The following is a 14,115-nucleotide window of genomic DNA, read 5'->3' as shown; positions in this document are numbered from 1 at the left end:
GGATACAATGTAGGGATGCACCCATGTATCGGCCACATATCGATATCGGCCGATATTTTCCATCATCGGTTAATATCGGCATCGGCAAATAAAACTGACATTAACCGATGGCAGTGGCCGATATTTATCTGTTGTTGATAAGCATACATCTTGCATTGGCTACGTTGGTGTGTTTGTTATCTGCAGCCTAACAAAGATATAGATTCTGAACATTTATTTCTTGTATTGAAGATATATTTGTTTCCCTGGCAGCACAAAAGGGAGAAATAAAAACAACAAAAACCAAATAAACATATATCGGTATTCGGTTTCAGTATCGACTGAATTGTCATTTTAAACATTGGTATCGTTATCGGCCAAGAATTTCCATATGGGTGCATCCCTAATACGATGCAGCATTTAGTCAGTATTTGGTCAACAAGCTCTTGTTCATACTTTCATTGGTTCAATATTAACCACACTTCTTAAACACACTGATTGGCAGAATTAAAACATCTCTATCCTGTTATCTTGCCGGAGTTTTTTCACCAAACCTTTGAAAAAGAATCATAGCATATTTTGCGTCGCCCAGATCCGTCCACTGGTGCTCTCAAAAGTCTTAGAATTGCGGAAACAAATTCCAGTCATGTGATCCACGTGGTGTGTCGTGTCACAGAGAACCCCGGGAACAAATGATGTCTCATAGGTTAGCGAACAGCACCATCTTTAATGATGTCTCATAGGTTAGCGAACAGCACCATCTTTAGCCCATCTAGTATTCAAAATAAAATAAAAAATAAACTTGTGTTTGGCAGCCTGAGTCTTTTGGAACTCGTTCTTGGCGGTCAATGTGTAATCTCTTCCCGGGTTGTACAGAGGTTTGGTGTGTCTGCAAACGATATAATTCTGCTCCCCGGAGTCCCCGCCCTTTTTTATTTCAACCTATATAAAACAACAACGTTTCACAAAGCCCGGAGGCAAGCTTTCTGGAGAACTTAAGAAAGCCCGGAGGGGCGAAACGTTGTTGTTTTATAAAAGTTGAAATAAAAAGGACGGGGAGCAGAATTATATTGTGTGCGGACATTCCACTTTTTTCTTCATTTGATCACTTTTTGGGTCCAGCACCGTATTTAAAAACTGGAATGTGCATATCCTTGTCCTTCTTTACATAGAGGTTTGGTGTCCCACACATTGACCAGGGTTCCATAATTCCAGGCGGTTGCATTTGGGGGGGGGGGGGGCTGTAGTCCATGGATGGTGTTTCCAACTGAATGATAGTAGTAGTTCAGCCCAACCTGAAGTCCACAAGGTCACTATCTCCCCTTGGACAGAGGCGAATGCCCTTTGGCCTAGCGGTAGGGTTCCACTTTGCATGTGCTTATGATGACGGTGGAGCAGCCAACGATGGGAGCCGGAGAGAGGCGTCAAGAGATCAAGTATGTGCATGTTTGTGTATGCGTGTGTGCACGTGTGTGTGTGTGTGTGTGTGTGTGTGTGTGTGTGTGTGTGTGTGTGTGTGCGCGTGTGTGTGCATTACGGTTGCAGCTAATTGAAATAATCAATTTTATCGATTCAAATGTAGTTTTTTCGTGACCTTGTAGATCTGCAACTGTCGCTATTTTTGTGCAAAGTACTGACCAGGGCCTAAGTGGTTAATCAGACAAGTCAAAAATGAAACGAATCAATTAGAAATGTTACAATTTACTAGAATAGACAATTGAAAAAGTAACGTGTGTGTGTGTGTGTGTGTGTGTGTGTGTGTGTGTGTGTGTGTGTGTGTGTGTGTGTGTGTGTGTGTGTGTGTGTGTGCGCGTGTGTGTGTGTGCACGCGATCTTAGTACTGGTAGTGGAAATGCTGATGCTGGTGCACTTTGCCCTCCACAAAGTGCGCGTGGGAGTGCGTGTGGGTGTGCGTGTGCGTGTCCGGTGGTGCCGGGGCAGGGGGGGAGGAGTGTGTTTGGGCGTGCGTGTGGAGGTCCGTGTAAACCTTGGACGTTCCCGGGTGGTACATCCTCACCCCGCTGGTCCCGGCAGCCACCAGCCCCAGGCTGCGGGGAGGAGAGGGGTAGTCCGGGCCCGCGTCAGCCCCCGAAGACGCACTGATCCCTGGGTCCTTGTCCAGGCCGGGGTGGGGATGCTGCCGGTGGCGCTCGCAGCGGGCCAGGCCTCTGCCACTCTGAGCAGGGGGACAGATACCAGATCAGGTCAACGGGACCCACAAGGACAAATATGCGTGCAAATGTGCTTTTTTTACCAGCTTCTACCAGCTTGCAATAGCAAGCTGAGTCTATAATCGATGTGCAAGCTATAAGATTAATTTAGTAAGAGAGTTGCGACACTAGCGTTGACTCCCATTGTAACAATGGAATGCGGAAGTGCTCATTCTATCTCAATGGGATAGTTCCAGCCATAGGAGCAATGTTTGGAACTATAGCCCATAGGCACCCGCTTTGCGGCGAGATCAAAGCGTGTTGCTACTCTCCTTCTCTACACTCTGGTCCAGTAGTCCAGCAGCTAGTTCAACTGGTGTTCAGTACTCTACACTCTGGTCCAGTAGTCCAGCAGCTAGTTCAACTGGTGTTCAGTACTCTACACTCTGGTCCAGTAGTCCAGCAGCTAGTTCAACTGGTGTTCAGTACTCTACACTCTGGTCCAGTAGTCCAGCAGCTAGTTCAACTGGTGTTCAGTACTCTACACTCTGGTCCAGTAGTCCAGCAGCTAGTTCAACTGGTGTTCAGTACTCTACACTCTGGTCCAGTAGTCCAGCAGCTAGTTCAACTGGTGTTCAGTACTCTACACTCTGGTCCAGTAGTCCAGCAGCTAGTTCAACTGGTGTTCAGTACTCTACACTCTGGTCCAGTAGTCCAGCAGCTAGTTCAACTGGTGTTCAGTACTCTACACTCTGGTCCAGTAGTCCAGCAGCTAGTTCAACTGGTGTTCAGTACTCTACACTCTGGTCCAGTAGTCCAGCAGCTAGTTCAACTGGTGTTCTCATTGTCTGATGTATCACATTTCATCAATTTGGGCTTGCTTCTTCTTTTTTTTTCTTTTTCCAACATTTTCTACACATTTTCTACTAACTATTATATCAAAAGATTTTCAAAGAAAAACCTATACAACCCCAAAAACGTGGCATCGGTTGGGGCTGTAGTTAATATATATGTAGTTGTAGATCTGCTATTTTCAAAGGAAACTTGTCAAGTGGGATATTGTGCATGAAATATATAAAATGTATTTACCTTGGCGTGTCTTAACCTGGGCAGGGAGGTGACATAGCTCTGCCGGAGGCGCGTGTGGCACAGCCACATATATAGAATGTATTTACCTTGGCGTGTCTTAACCTGGGCAGGGAGGTGACGTAGCCCTGCCGGAGGCGCGTGTGGCACAGCCACAGCACGATGGTTCCAACGATGAGCAGGGCAGCCGAGGGGATGCCAACGATCAGCGGCCACGGCAGACCCGAGCTGAGGTGGGGAGGAGAGTCTGTGATCTCCACCTGCTGGTCTGCAACGCAGGGGAGAGAGAGAGAGAGTTAAATAATGAATTGCATTTTTATAGAACTTTTCCAAGTGCTCAAAGCGCAATGGTTCATTCATTCATACATTGGGATGTGAAGCGGCGAACAGTCGACGCCATCGTCCTTACTTGCCACATTCACACACCAATGGTGGCGAGCTCACAGCGACCGACTCATTGGAGGCAGTGTAGTAGTGAGTGACCGGCTATTATTCATAACCCGCCGTTACATTTCTACCCAGATTTAGAGGAATAACTATTTTAAACACTAGGAAATTACCCAAACAGTCTGCCCTGCAGCCCAAAAAGGTATGCTTGATTGCATAGAGAGAGAGAGAGAGAGAGAGAGAGGGAGAGAGAGATGACAGTGCGAGTCGTAACAAATTATTTGAATGAACATATAAAACGTATACATATATGGCCTGCCGCGTGACGATTGCGCTGAGGGCCTTGGCCCGTCTGCCCGCGCCGCGGGACAGCCCGTGTATCACTACAGTGTAGGGTTCAGTGTCTTGCCCGACGACACTTCGACATGTAGACAGTATAGGAGCCAGGATTCGAACCGCTGACCCACGGATCATTGGACGAGCTGCTCTACCTCCTGAGCCACAGACGCCCCAAAAGCTGTTAAAGCTACACTGTGTATAACTTTCGTGTTCTAACCCGGATTTGAACCCAAGTCTCCCGTGTAAGTGTTGACATTTTGACCACTGAACTAAATAGAGCGCGCCTGCTTGCTCACCGAGAGGACGTCAGCACACAAATCAGATCTTGTGGTTGTGGCAGGGCTCAGGGCTGAGACAACATTTGTGTTGTCCTGATTACATTTGAGGGCCAACTGACCAGATTATCTCTGGACAACACACTGCTGGAATGTTACTGGAAACATCTGGATTGTACAAGTCTTCCACTTGTGTACAGTAAATAAGTACTTGAGTACTGTACTTTCATTTCTCTCTCTTTTTTTTCTTTTTTTTTAGGATTTATTTTTGTACAGTAGATGTATATAGCTTTAAACTTAAAGTGGTTAAACCGATCCTCATGCTAAATAAACAAATGTTGCTATATAATGCGTGCGTGCGTTACTAATGTGTGCACGCGCTGTGCGTGCGTGCGTGTGCTCATGTGGCCTGTTAGGGTTTATTTACCTGGTAGTACAGTGAGATATGCAGCTCTGAAGCTGTATCCCATGGTGTTAGGGTTAGTATTAGTAGTAGTAGTAGTATTTACCTGGTAGTACAGGTAGTAGTATTTACCTGGTAGTACAGTGAGATATGCAGCTCTGAAGCTGTATCCCATGGTGTTAGGGTTAGTATTAGTAGTAGTACTGTAGTAGTAGTAGTAGTAGTAGTAGTAGTATTTACCTGGTAGTACAGTGAGGTATGCAGCTCTAAAGCTGTATCCCATGGTGTTAGGGTTAGTATTAGTAGTAGTAGTAGTAGTAGTAGTAGTAGTAGTAGTATTTACCTGGTAGTACAGTGAGATATGCAGCTCTGAAGCTGTATCCCATGGTGTTGGCTCCCAGACAGATGTACATCCCTGCATCGTCGTCCGTTGCCTTGGTGATGGCCAGCTTGTTCAGGTACGAGCCGTCGGGCCGAGACCACACCTCCCCCGTCGGCATGACGACAAAATGCTGTCCTCCAACCTGGAATGACAGCAGGTATACAGTAAAACCTGGAATGACAGCAGGTCTACAGTAAAACCTGGAATGACAGCAGGTCTACAGTAAAACCTGGAATGACAGCAGGTCTACAGTAAAACATGGAATGACAGCAGGTATACAGTAAAACCTGGAATGACAGCAGGTCTACAGTAAAACCTGGAATGACAGCAGGTATACAGTAAAACCTGGAATGGCAGCAGGTATACAGTAAAACCCGGAATGACAGCAGGTCTACAGTAAAACCTGGAATGACAGCAGGTCTACAGTAAAACCTGGAATGGCAGCAGGTATACAGTAAAACCCGGAATGACAGCAGGTCTACAGTAAAACCCGGAATGAATACACAGAATGCAAGTCGCTGTATTGATACCTGCCAACCAGCGCTGCCCGGGCAAACTAAATGACGCTTTTAAAGTGACTGTACACACCAGTCACTTACATACCAGTTAACAGTTTCTTCAATATTATTTCCAAAAGTAAAGAGCCTTCCGTCTGTTAGAAAAGTACTGTATTTGAAGGCCCTAGTAAAAGATACTGGTTCTGTTCAGAATCTTTTGTCGTCTCCCGTCTTTCCACAAATGAATAGAAAATGCTCGATAGTGGGCTCGATAAGAACCCGGCTCGATAATCCTGATCGATAAGGTGCTTGTTATCAATAAAAAATTAACGAGCTCCATCCCTAACGCCAGGGCTCCACCGAACGCATTGCGTCTCCGTCGCGTGCGTCAAAAAACGCACCGGTTCAATTTTAATGCACGCATCACGCAACGCAACGCAACGCGGGCAGTGGAGCCACCCTTCATTGATTAAAAATCACACCCATGTGAACTGAGTGGTGTAAGGTCTTATATAGACTGATCAGCTGTGGTCTGACGTAATGTCAGTGACCATAGTAACCATGCTCATTTTTTTGAAATCACACCCGTGTGAACTGAGTGACCATAGCAACCATGCTCATTTTTTTTGCACTAACAATGCTAATTTTTTTGAAATCACACCGTGTGAACTGAGTGACCATAGCAACCATGCTAATTTTTTTTGCACTAACAAAGCCAGTTGTAGGAGTGGTTTACACCACTCAAAAAAAGGGAACATTCCCTGACGGTGACGGAGACGCGACGCTGACGCACCCGGTGGAGCCCTGGTGTAATCAGGAGTGGATTATGCCCCTTGTAACCAGCTTAATACCAGGAAATTCCAAGAAAGGGAAGTCCATTCATATTCTAGGGTCATTTCTTTTGGCGTTCTCTCCAGCAAATTGTTGCTCTCACCGGTTGTAGCGCCCCTCAAACATCTTCTAAAACCCACAGAATATGTTGTTCTGTTGACATCCTTCAGACGGCAGCCTGTAGGACTATTGGGTAATTCTACGTAATGACATCATACTCAACGACGTCACCAATCACCATGTCATCATCACAACCCGGTCCTATAAAATGAATCGACGGATGACTTTTACCGACAAATCCAGATGCCCGTAGCCTCTCACTGTGAAATGTATTCGTCATCACCGACCAAACAGAGTCCAGTGATCTTCAGTGTTCCGCGGGAGGATTAAATTTGCCATATTAGGAGATCAACAGTCATCGGCTTCCTTGATTGACCAACCCAACAGATCGGCTGTGTCGATTGGCCGAACGTTCCCCGGGCCATTTGTGCCACTGAACCAATACAAAGCGATAACACGCATCTTGAGACTCCATTGTTTCTCAGAGCAAGGCTTTATAGATCCAACATTAATTACAGTGTGAGTAATGTTTTGCTGGACGGTACATCTGACTGGTGGACCTAAAAAAGGCTCTAGTCGTGCTGTTGCCGTTGGGGACAAGGTGTACACCTTTGGAGAGTTCTACGATGACGACACAGCTCAGATTGAAGTGCACGTTTTCAACACAGTGTCTTTACGCTGGAAGAAGTTGTCCCCAGTGACCTCTGGAAGAGGAGAACGTCACCATGAGGTTCCCTCCTCACTCTACGGCCTGACGGCTGTTCTGATAGAAGATACTGTTTACGTATGGGGAGGTTGTTCCGGTAGAAGAATAGAGAACTGCAACCTGCTTTATGGATTTGAGGTGGACACCCACAGATGGATTAAACCCAGGGTTTCTGGGACTGTTCCAGAGGAGAGGTGGAACCACTCAGCCTGTGTCTTGGGGAAGCTCATGTTTATCCATGGAGGAAAAACCCTGCTGACTGACGACTACACTAATGACACCTACAAGTTGGACCCCGCCACAATGGTCTGGACTTTAATTAACACAAGAGACACTCCGCCACCTGCTTCAGAAGGTCACTCTGTCACCACCATCGGGACAAAGATGTTCGTATTTGGGGGCAGGGGGAGCTTCGGTCAGTACAACAACACCATCAGAGTGTTTGACACTGAGAACAACCTCTGGCTGAACACACCGTCTGCACAGCTTCGCCCTGAAGGAGACTGGTTTCATTCAGCCTTTGCCTACAATGGAGAGCTGTACAGAATACATGCTCTCATCGACCTTCAACCATCAACCGATCTGTGGAAATTCAATCCAGAGACCTTCGCCTGGAGGAAGGTTCAACTCAAGAGGGAAGGATCATGTCCAAAGGGCACTATGTGCTGTTGCATGGTGGGAGATCGAATCATCTTTTCTGGAAAATACCGTGATGACCAGCTGTATGTCTTAGACTTAAGTCCTAGTCTGAAGACGTTATGCAAGCTAGCGGTCATTCAGTACGGTCTGGATCAGTCTGAACTCCCACACAACATCAGGTGGGAACTGGCTGCCATGACTACCAACAGCAACTGACAAAGGAAAGCTGTCCACTAAAGAATAAAGAAATAAAATGACTCGCTGGCACAGATTCATAATCCAAAGACCACCTGAACACAGTCCACAACGTGCACCTGTATTTAAAAATCACACTCGTGTGAAGTGAGGGGTGCTCTTATCATCATATACATCAGCCAATTAAATCATCACATTCCATGCTACAAACAAACCTACACACAAAGCTGTGCATAGGAGGGGAAGCCCCTAAAAAGTGGAGTCATTAATAACAATGTTTCTGGGGCCACTGTCGCGCAGTCGGTAGTGCTGTGGCCTCACAGCTAGAAGGTCCTGGGTTTCATTCCTGTTGGGGGCGCTGTTGGCACTGTTGGCACTGGGGCCGTGTTCTCTCCTCCGCTTCAGCAGCATCCATAGGCGGGGTTGGCGAAAGGGTCTTTCTGTGTGGAGTTACCTACCTACCCTAGGTACTCTCTCATGCAGTAATCCTGGTGTCTATATTGCCTCCCGGAGAGGAAAAGAACTCATTGGAATAACGTGTTCCTTCCACGTGGTACTGTACGTCCAACAGGGGAAACTCCCCCCTGTGAAAAGAAGCAGCTTCGACTCCTCATGCATAGAAGGAAGCAGTCCGTTGCCCTCCCGATGTTGGCAGAGGGAGTGTAGTGCCCAGGATTACATTAGATAAATGACACTGGGTGAAAAAAATGGGTTACCAAAATCGTGGGATAAAAACATTAGTGAAAACTAAAACAAAAATCACACCTGTGTGAACTGAGTGGTGTAAGGTATTATATAGACTGATCAGCTGTGGTCTCACGTAATGTCTGACGTAATGAAATCACACCCGTGTGAACTGGGTGACCATAGCAACCGTGCTCATTTTTTGAGCACAGACAGACAGACAGACTAACAAAGCCAGTCGTAGGAGTGGTTTACACCACTCAAAAAGAGTGCAGTCTAGTCAACACTAACTGGAGATTCCTAAATGCTGGCCTCCACACTCCTATCTAACATCAGGGGCTAGAGCTCTACAGTGTTGTTAAAGGGCCACTTCACCCCTTTTGCAACCAGAGCTTATTTTAATTATGTTTAGGACACAAGAAATGCTTTCCTGGGGTTTTTAATGTGTGCAATATGTTTTAGTTTTTGAGTGGTGCAAACCACTCCAACAACTGGCTTTGTACCCGTGTACCCGTGTTCGTACCAAAAAAAATGAGCATGGTTACTATGGTCACTGACATTACGTCAGACCACAGCTGATCAGGCTATATAAGACCTTGCACCACACTTTTTCTGCAGTGACTAAGCGCTCAGCCAGCATGTCCATTTGGCTTCAATGTGGCTTCCTCTCGGTGTCTGCATGGGGCTTGGAATAAAAACACCAAAAGGGGGTTCTACTTCTCGTCCTAAATGGGTTATTTACCTCCAGCGTAGAGTTGTGGCGTTCCTCCATGCCCGGGTCCACCCTCTTCAGCCATTGGACGACGGGTTTGACATCACTGGTGACCCGGCACTGGAAGGAGGCGGTCCCTCCGAACTCCACCGTGGTGTTGACCGGATGAGTGCCCGTCAGCACTGGTTTACAATGAGAGCGCTCTGTGCACACACACACACACACACACACACACACACACACACACACACACACACACACACACACACACACACACACACACACACACACACACACACACACACACACACACACACACACACACACACACACACACACACACACACACACACACACACACACAGTTAGCACTGGTTTACAATGAACACGCTCTGTATACACGCACACATGCACGCACACACACACACGCATACACACAGGATGACTGCCCGTTAGCACTGGTTTACAATGAGAGCGCTCTGTATATGCGCACGCACGTACACACACGCACGCACACCCACACACACACACACACACACACACACACTTACTCATTTTCGGAATTTGGTGGAAAAATCTTGAAGCGTTGAATAATGTGGTATCATTTTGAAAAAACTATTAACTAAAAATAATTCTCTTATCCCTAATCATCACTAAATATTTTCAGATAGGGGTTTGCGATCAAATACATGATTGATCAATGTGGAGGTCCTTGACATCTTGCCAGTCAGCCAGCCAGCCAGCCAGCCAGCCAGCCAGCCAGCCAGCCAACCAGCCAGCCAGCCAGCCAACCAGCCAGCCAGCCAGTCAACCAGCCAGCCAGTCAACCACCCATCCATATGAAACAGTCCATCTTTTCAATAGTTAGTCCATTGAAATTTGAATGGTGGTCGCAGCTGAAGTGGAACGGTGCCTTACAAGCAAACACTAAAAGTCCATAGACTTCACAAGTGAAAGCCAGGCGTTGGGAGGGGAGAGCGCCCGGCCAAAAAGAGCGGACCGAGTACAGTACAGAGCCTCCTTACCCACGACGTCCAGTTTATAGGTGGCGTTGATGCTTCCGGCTGCGTTGGCCACGTGGCAGCTGTAGGTGGCGCTGTCCCGGGGCGACAGGTTCCTGAGGGTGAGCGTCCACTGCAGCTGCCGCTGCTTCCGACCCGACGGCACCATCTGCTGGTCCTTGTACCACACGACGGACGGCACGGGGCTGCCACTGGCCTGCAACGCAAGCAGAGAGTATTAAACCCATTCAGGAGGACGGGAACCCCTTGTTTTAAGCATTATGTTATACTTTAGCTGATCTACAAGCTCATAGTGCGGCACCGAGTGCCGCTCTACGAGCTTGTAGATCTGCCATTTTTTTTAAATCGTGAAAATGTGGCGCAAATCCCCCAGCTATTAATTTCAATGGACGTTGCTCAGTGGCGTTTTGAAGCACCCGGAAGAACGCTCTACTTCCGCAATGCGGAAGTGCAATAACGAGCGCTCAATGTTTAATCGGCCTAAATGCACTGGCCCGCCTGCACTTCCAGCTTTGACCAGTAGGGCCGACGGCTTCGACGTTGGCCAGCCGTTCTGGGGGCCTGGCGCGAACCCGCGCTCTTTAGCTATACTGGAGACACAGCGTACGAGGTGGATTTCTACACAGAGGACAAATTCTTTAAATGCAAAATGCTGCATTCAAGTTCAGGAGAGGTCGGAAAAAGGCAATTCTCCTGAATGCTATGCCTTCATGGCATGGAAAGGAAAGGGGGGGGGGGGTACTTTTTTGCCATAGAAAATGCTGCATTCACGGCACGTTTTTACAGATGGGTAAAAGGCAGGGGCTGGAGCCTCCTTTGATGTCTATGTGTGCAGTGCACATGCCGTGCACACATCAGATAACATCAGACACATCTTAGTCTCGCGTTGCCAGACTGTAGCATCCATCATACAGTCTGGAGCAGCGTTGCCAGACTGTAGCATCCATCATACAGTCTGGAGCAACGGAAGTTCTATCATGAGTCAAATATAAAGCGGAAGTGGAGCCTCCTCCCCACTTCCGTTTCGTCTTTACAGTCGAAACACATTTATCCTAATCTAAATAGAAATCATCTAAGCATATATTGCTTGTTGCTTTGCAGAAAAGGAAATGAAAAAATAAGCTCTAAAGATATTTTAAAATATATTTTAGTCCCAGACTCTATAGCATTCGAGATTGTGGAATAGCTGTCTGGATACGCGAGACTATAGACACATCACATCACATCAGACACATCAACAGAGCATAGAATATTCACACATGTCTTCAACAAATAGAAATATATATTATTTACAGAGGAGAAAAGGGCAAACGGAAAACAGAAAACCGGTGCCATATAAAGTCCTCCTTTCAAGGGGATTTAACTTTGTCAGGACAGTCGGGTCTATGAAGGAGGGGACCAACCAAGAAGTGCTGCAGACCCCCCCGGGAGGCACGCGTCAACAATATATATATGGAATAGAATAGAAACAATGTTATTGGCATTAAAATAACATTATACACGCCACAAGGATTTCCAATCGTACCTGACATCGTAGCCGGACAGAACTGCCTTCTGGCCGGAACAGGACTCTCTGGCGCATCCTGGTGGGCTGTGTGAACCTGGGACGCACTGAGAGAGAGAGAGAGAGAGAGAGAGAGAGAGACCGAGAGAGAGAGAGAGAGAGAGAGAGAGAGAGAGAGAGAGAGAGAGATCACTTCAATAACACATTATTTTGTTGGGGTATAGCGCTGCAGTGGGCAGCATTCTTTTTGAGTGGTGCAACCACTCCAAGGAACAGCAATGTCCGTGTTAAAGGGTCACTTCACCCCTGACACAACCTGATCTTATTTTAATGATGTTTAGGACACTAGAAACACTTTTCCTGGGTTTTTGTGTGCGCAATCCCTGTTTTCAGATATCCTGGTCAGGAATTCATTTTATCTACGTCAGAATGCTCATGGCCCCTCCCCTCCGGACTACAACAGTCTAACCTTGCGTCACCGTAGAGTATGCGCGTCACCTACACACGGCTACACCTGAAGACAGCCCCGAGGGGTGTCCCTAGTCTCTATTCCGTTCCACCTACAACCCCAGGCCACCCCCACCGTTGCATTCCTCATATTGTTTGTGTACTATCATGGCGTCTGAAGTTCAGAGTGATACTGATCCACGGACTAGATCCATGGACAATATTTATTTGAACCGGAATACACAGATAGAGCAACCCCGGCGCAGATGAAACGAGCATACAGGGCAGCCTGGCCCTGGATATTTTTTACTTGATCAAGTAAGTATTATTTATGTAGCCCTGAAACATGACTGTCATACGAGCGTCATGTGAACCATGGCTGTATTTCTGCAAAGTGTAAACATTATGTAAACCGGCATACTCTAGCAATCGATTGCTTTAATGTGAGAGTTTTATAAAGTTAGGATAGTAGCTAGGCTATGTATGTGTATAGTTCACTGTTCTGAGTGTCGTAGTACGTAGACTTGTTACATATCAATATTCCAGTTCATAGACGCAGCCATGTTCTATCATATTGTTACGTTGGGTCCCGAAAATAGAAGGTCTACAAGCTCACAGCGCATCGCAGATTCGACACTTTGTGAGCTTGTAGGTCTGTTATTTTCGGTGCACCAACGTCATGTGAAACAAAGTATAAATCAGGCTTCACGTCGGATAGATGATGGCCATATATTGTTCTCATTTACAGGAGTCAGGAGGACAGACAATACGGATGTCGTTTTCAGCCTTCAAAACGTGAGAGGAGCCTGCACCGAAAGAAGAACATTACCTTTTCCAAGCCTTCCATGTCATTTAAAAACTCTGAAAACACACTATAATGAAGTTATCTAATAAAACGTTTACATGATGTACACCTGCTTGCTGCATATTGACTATTGTAAACAATGAAAAAAAGGTTGCACCCCAAATTCCATCTAGTGTTCATTTGAACGATTTCATTTGGCAGAAATTGCATATTGCATAACGTGTTGTATACAGTCTCTCCATGTAATCATTTTGCTGGGGATTGCTTACCATGTTACAATATCCACTAATTAAAAGCATGATGAGTCTGACACATGGTTACAATGTTACAGTGAAACATGTTCTCTGAAATTATTGGGAGTCGCACATGAATATGAAACGTACGTTTTGTTTTATTATAAAATGCATTATATCTCCCTTCAGTGTCAATCACAGACTTTCTTCATGGTGTGGGAATGACGAAACAATTCTGAGGAAAAACACGTTTGTTTAGTGATACTATGCAAATTTAGCCTATATATATTTAGTTTGCTTTGCTATAAAAAGCTACATGACAATTTTCAACCATAAAGACGGCATGATGCGCTGCAGCGGCTCTGTCTAATTCCTGAAGAGTGAATACTTTCTTCCAAAACAATCTAATGTCCAACCGTTTACTGGTTCAAGAAAAAGGAGAAGCAGACTTCACGTTATACAAGAAGGAACACATGGCTTCATGTCGTGTTTTTGTCATCCACTCGAAAAAGGCTAGCAAAAAGTGGATACAGTCAACGTGGGGTTTGTTTTATTATTCTCGCAAAAATGCACCCGCAGTGAAGGTTGCCAGTTCTTTGACTTTGTGAGAGAAATAAGCAACCATGTCCATGCAAAGTGCAAACAAGCCTCAAAACAATATGCACATATATTTTTGGGTATTTATATTATGTGCCTATTAGGCACATAAGCCGGCTATTTTCAAAAGAAATCTTGAGTGGATAAAGTGCAAATGTGGAATATCTTTGAAATATTTGAAC

The 14,115-nt window shown here is 46.1% G+C and overlaps 1 protein-coding gene across 1 annotated transcript in view; it reads right to left on the bottom strand.

Annotated features, from left to right (window-relative positions):
- Positions 1-1,813: 1,813 nt before the first annotated feature.
- The window catches only part of LOC306915546 (fibroblast growth factor receptor-like 1), a gene marked incomplete at its 3' end in the record, with an annotated part of 60,928 nt that continues 48,626 nt past the window's right edge, over positions 1,814-14,115 (bottom strand). Inside the window, exons 5-10 of the mRNA XM_079492929.1 lie at positions 11,873-11,958; positions 10,351-10,543; positions 9,356-9,528; positions 4,963-5,143; positions 3,305-3,483; positions 1,814-2,155 (exon numbers count right to left, since the gene is read on the bottom strand). Coding sequence (XP_079349055.1) covers positions 1,814-2,155; positions 3,305-3,483; positions 4,963-5,143; positions 9,356-9,528; positions 10,351-10,543; positions 11,873-11,958 — 1,154 coding nt within the window. The remainder of the gene's footprint in view (positions 2,156-3,304; positions 3,484-4,962; positions 5,144-9,355; positions 9,529-10,350; positions 10,544-11,872; positions 11,959-14,115) is intronic.

This window comes from Electrona antarctica (assembly GCF_951216825.1).
Source record: "Electrona antarctica genome assembly, chromosome: 1".
Classification (NCBI taxonomy): Eukaryota; Metazoa; Chordata; class Actinopteri; order Myctophiformes; family Myctophidae; genus Electrona; species Electrona antarctica.
This window is presented reverse-complemented; position numbering and strand designations above follow the sequence as displayed.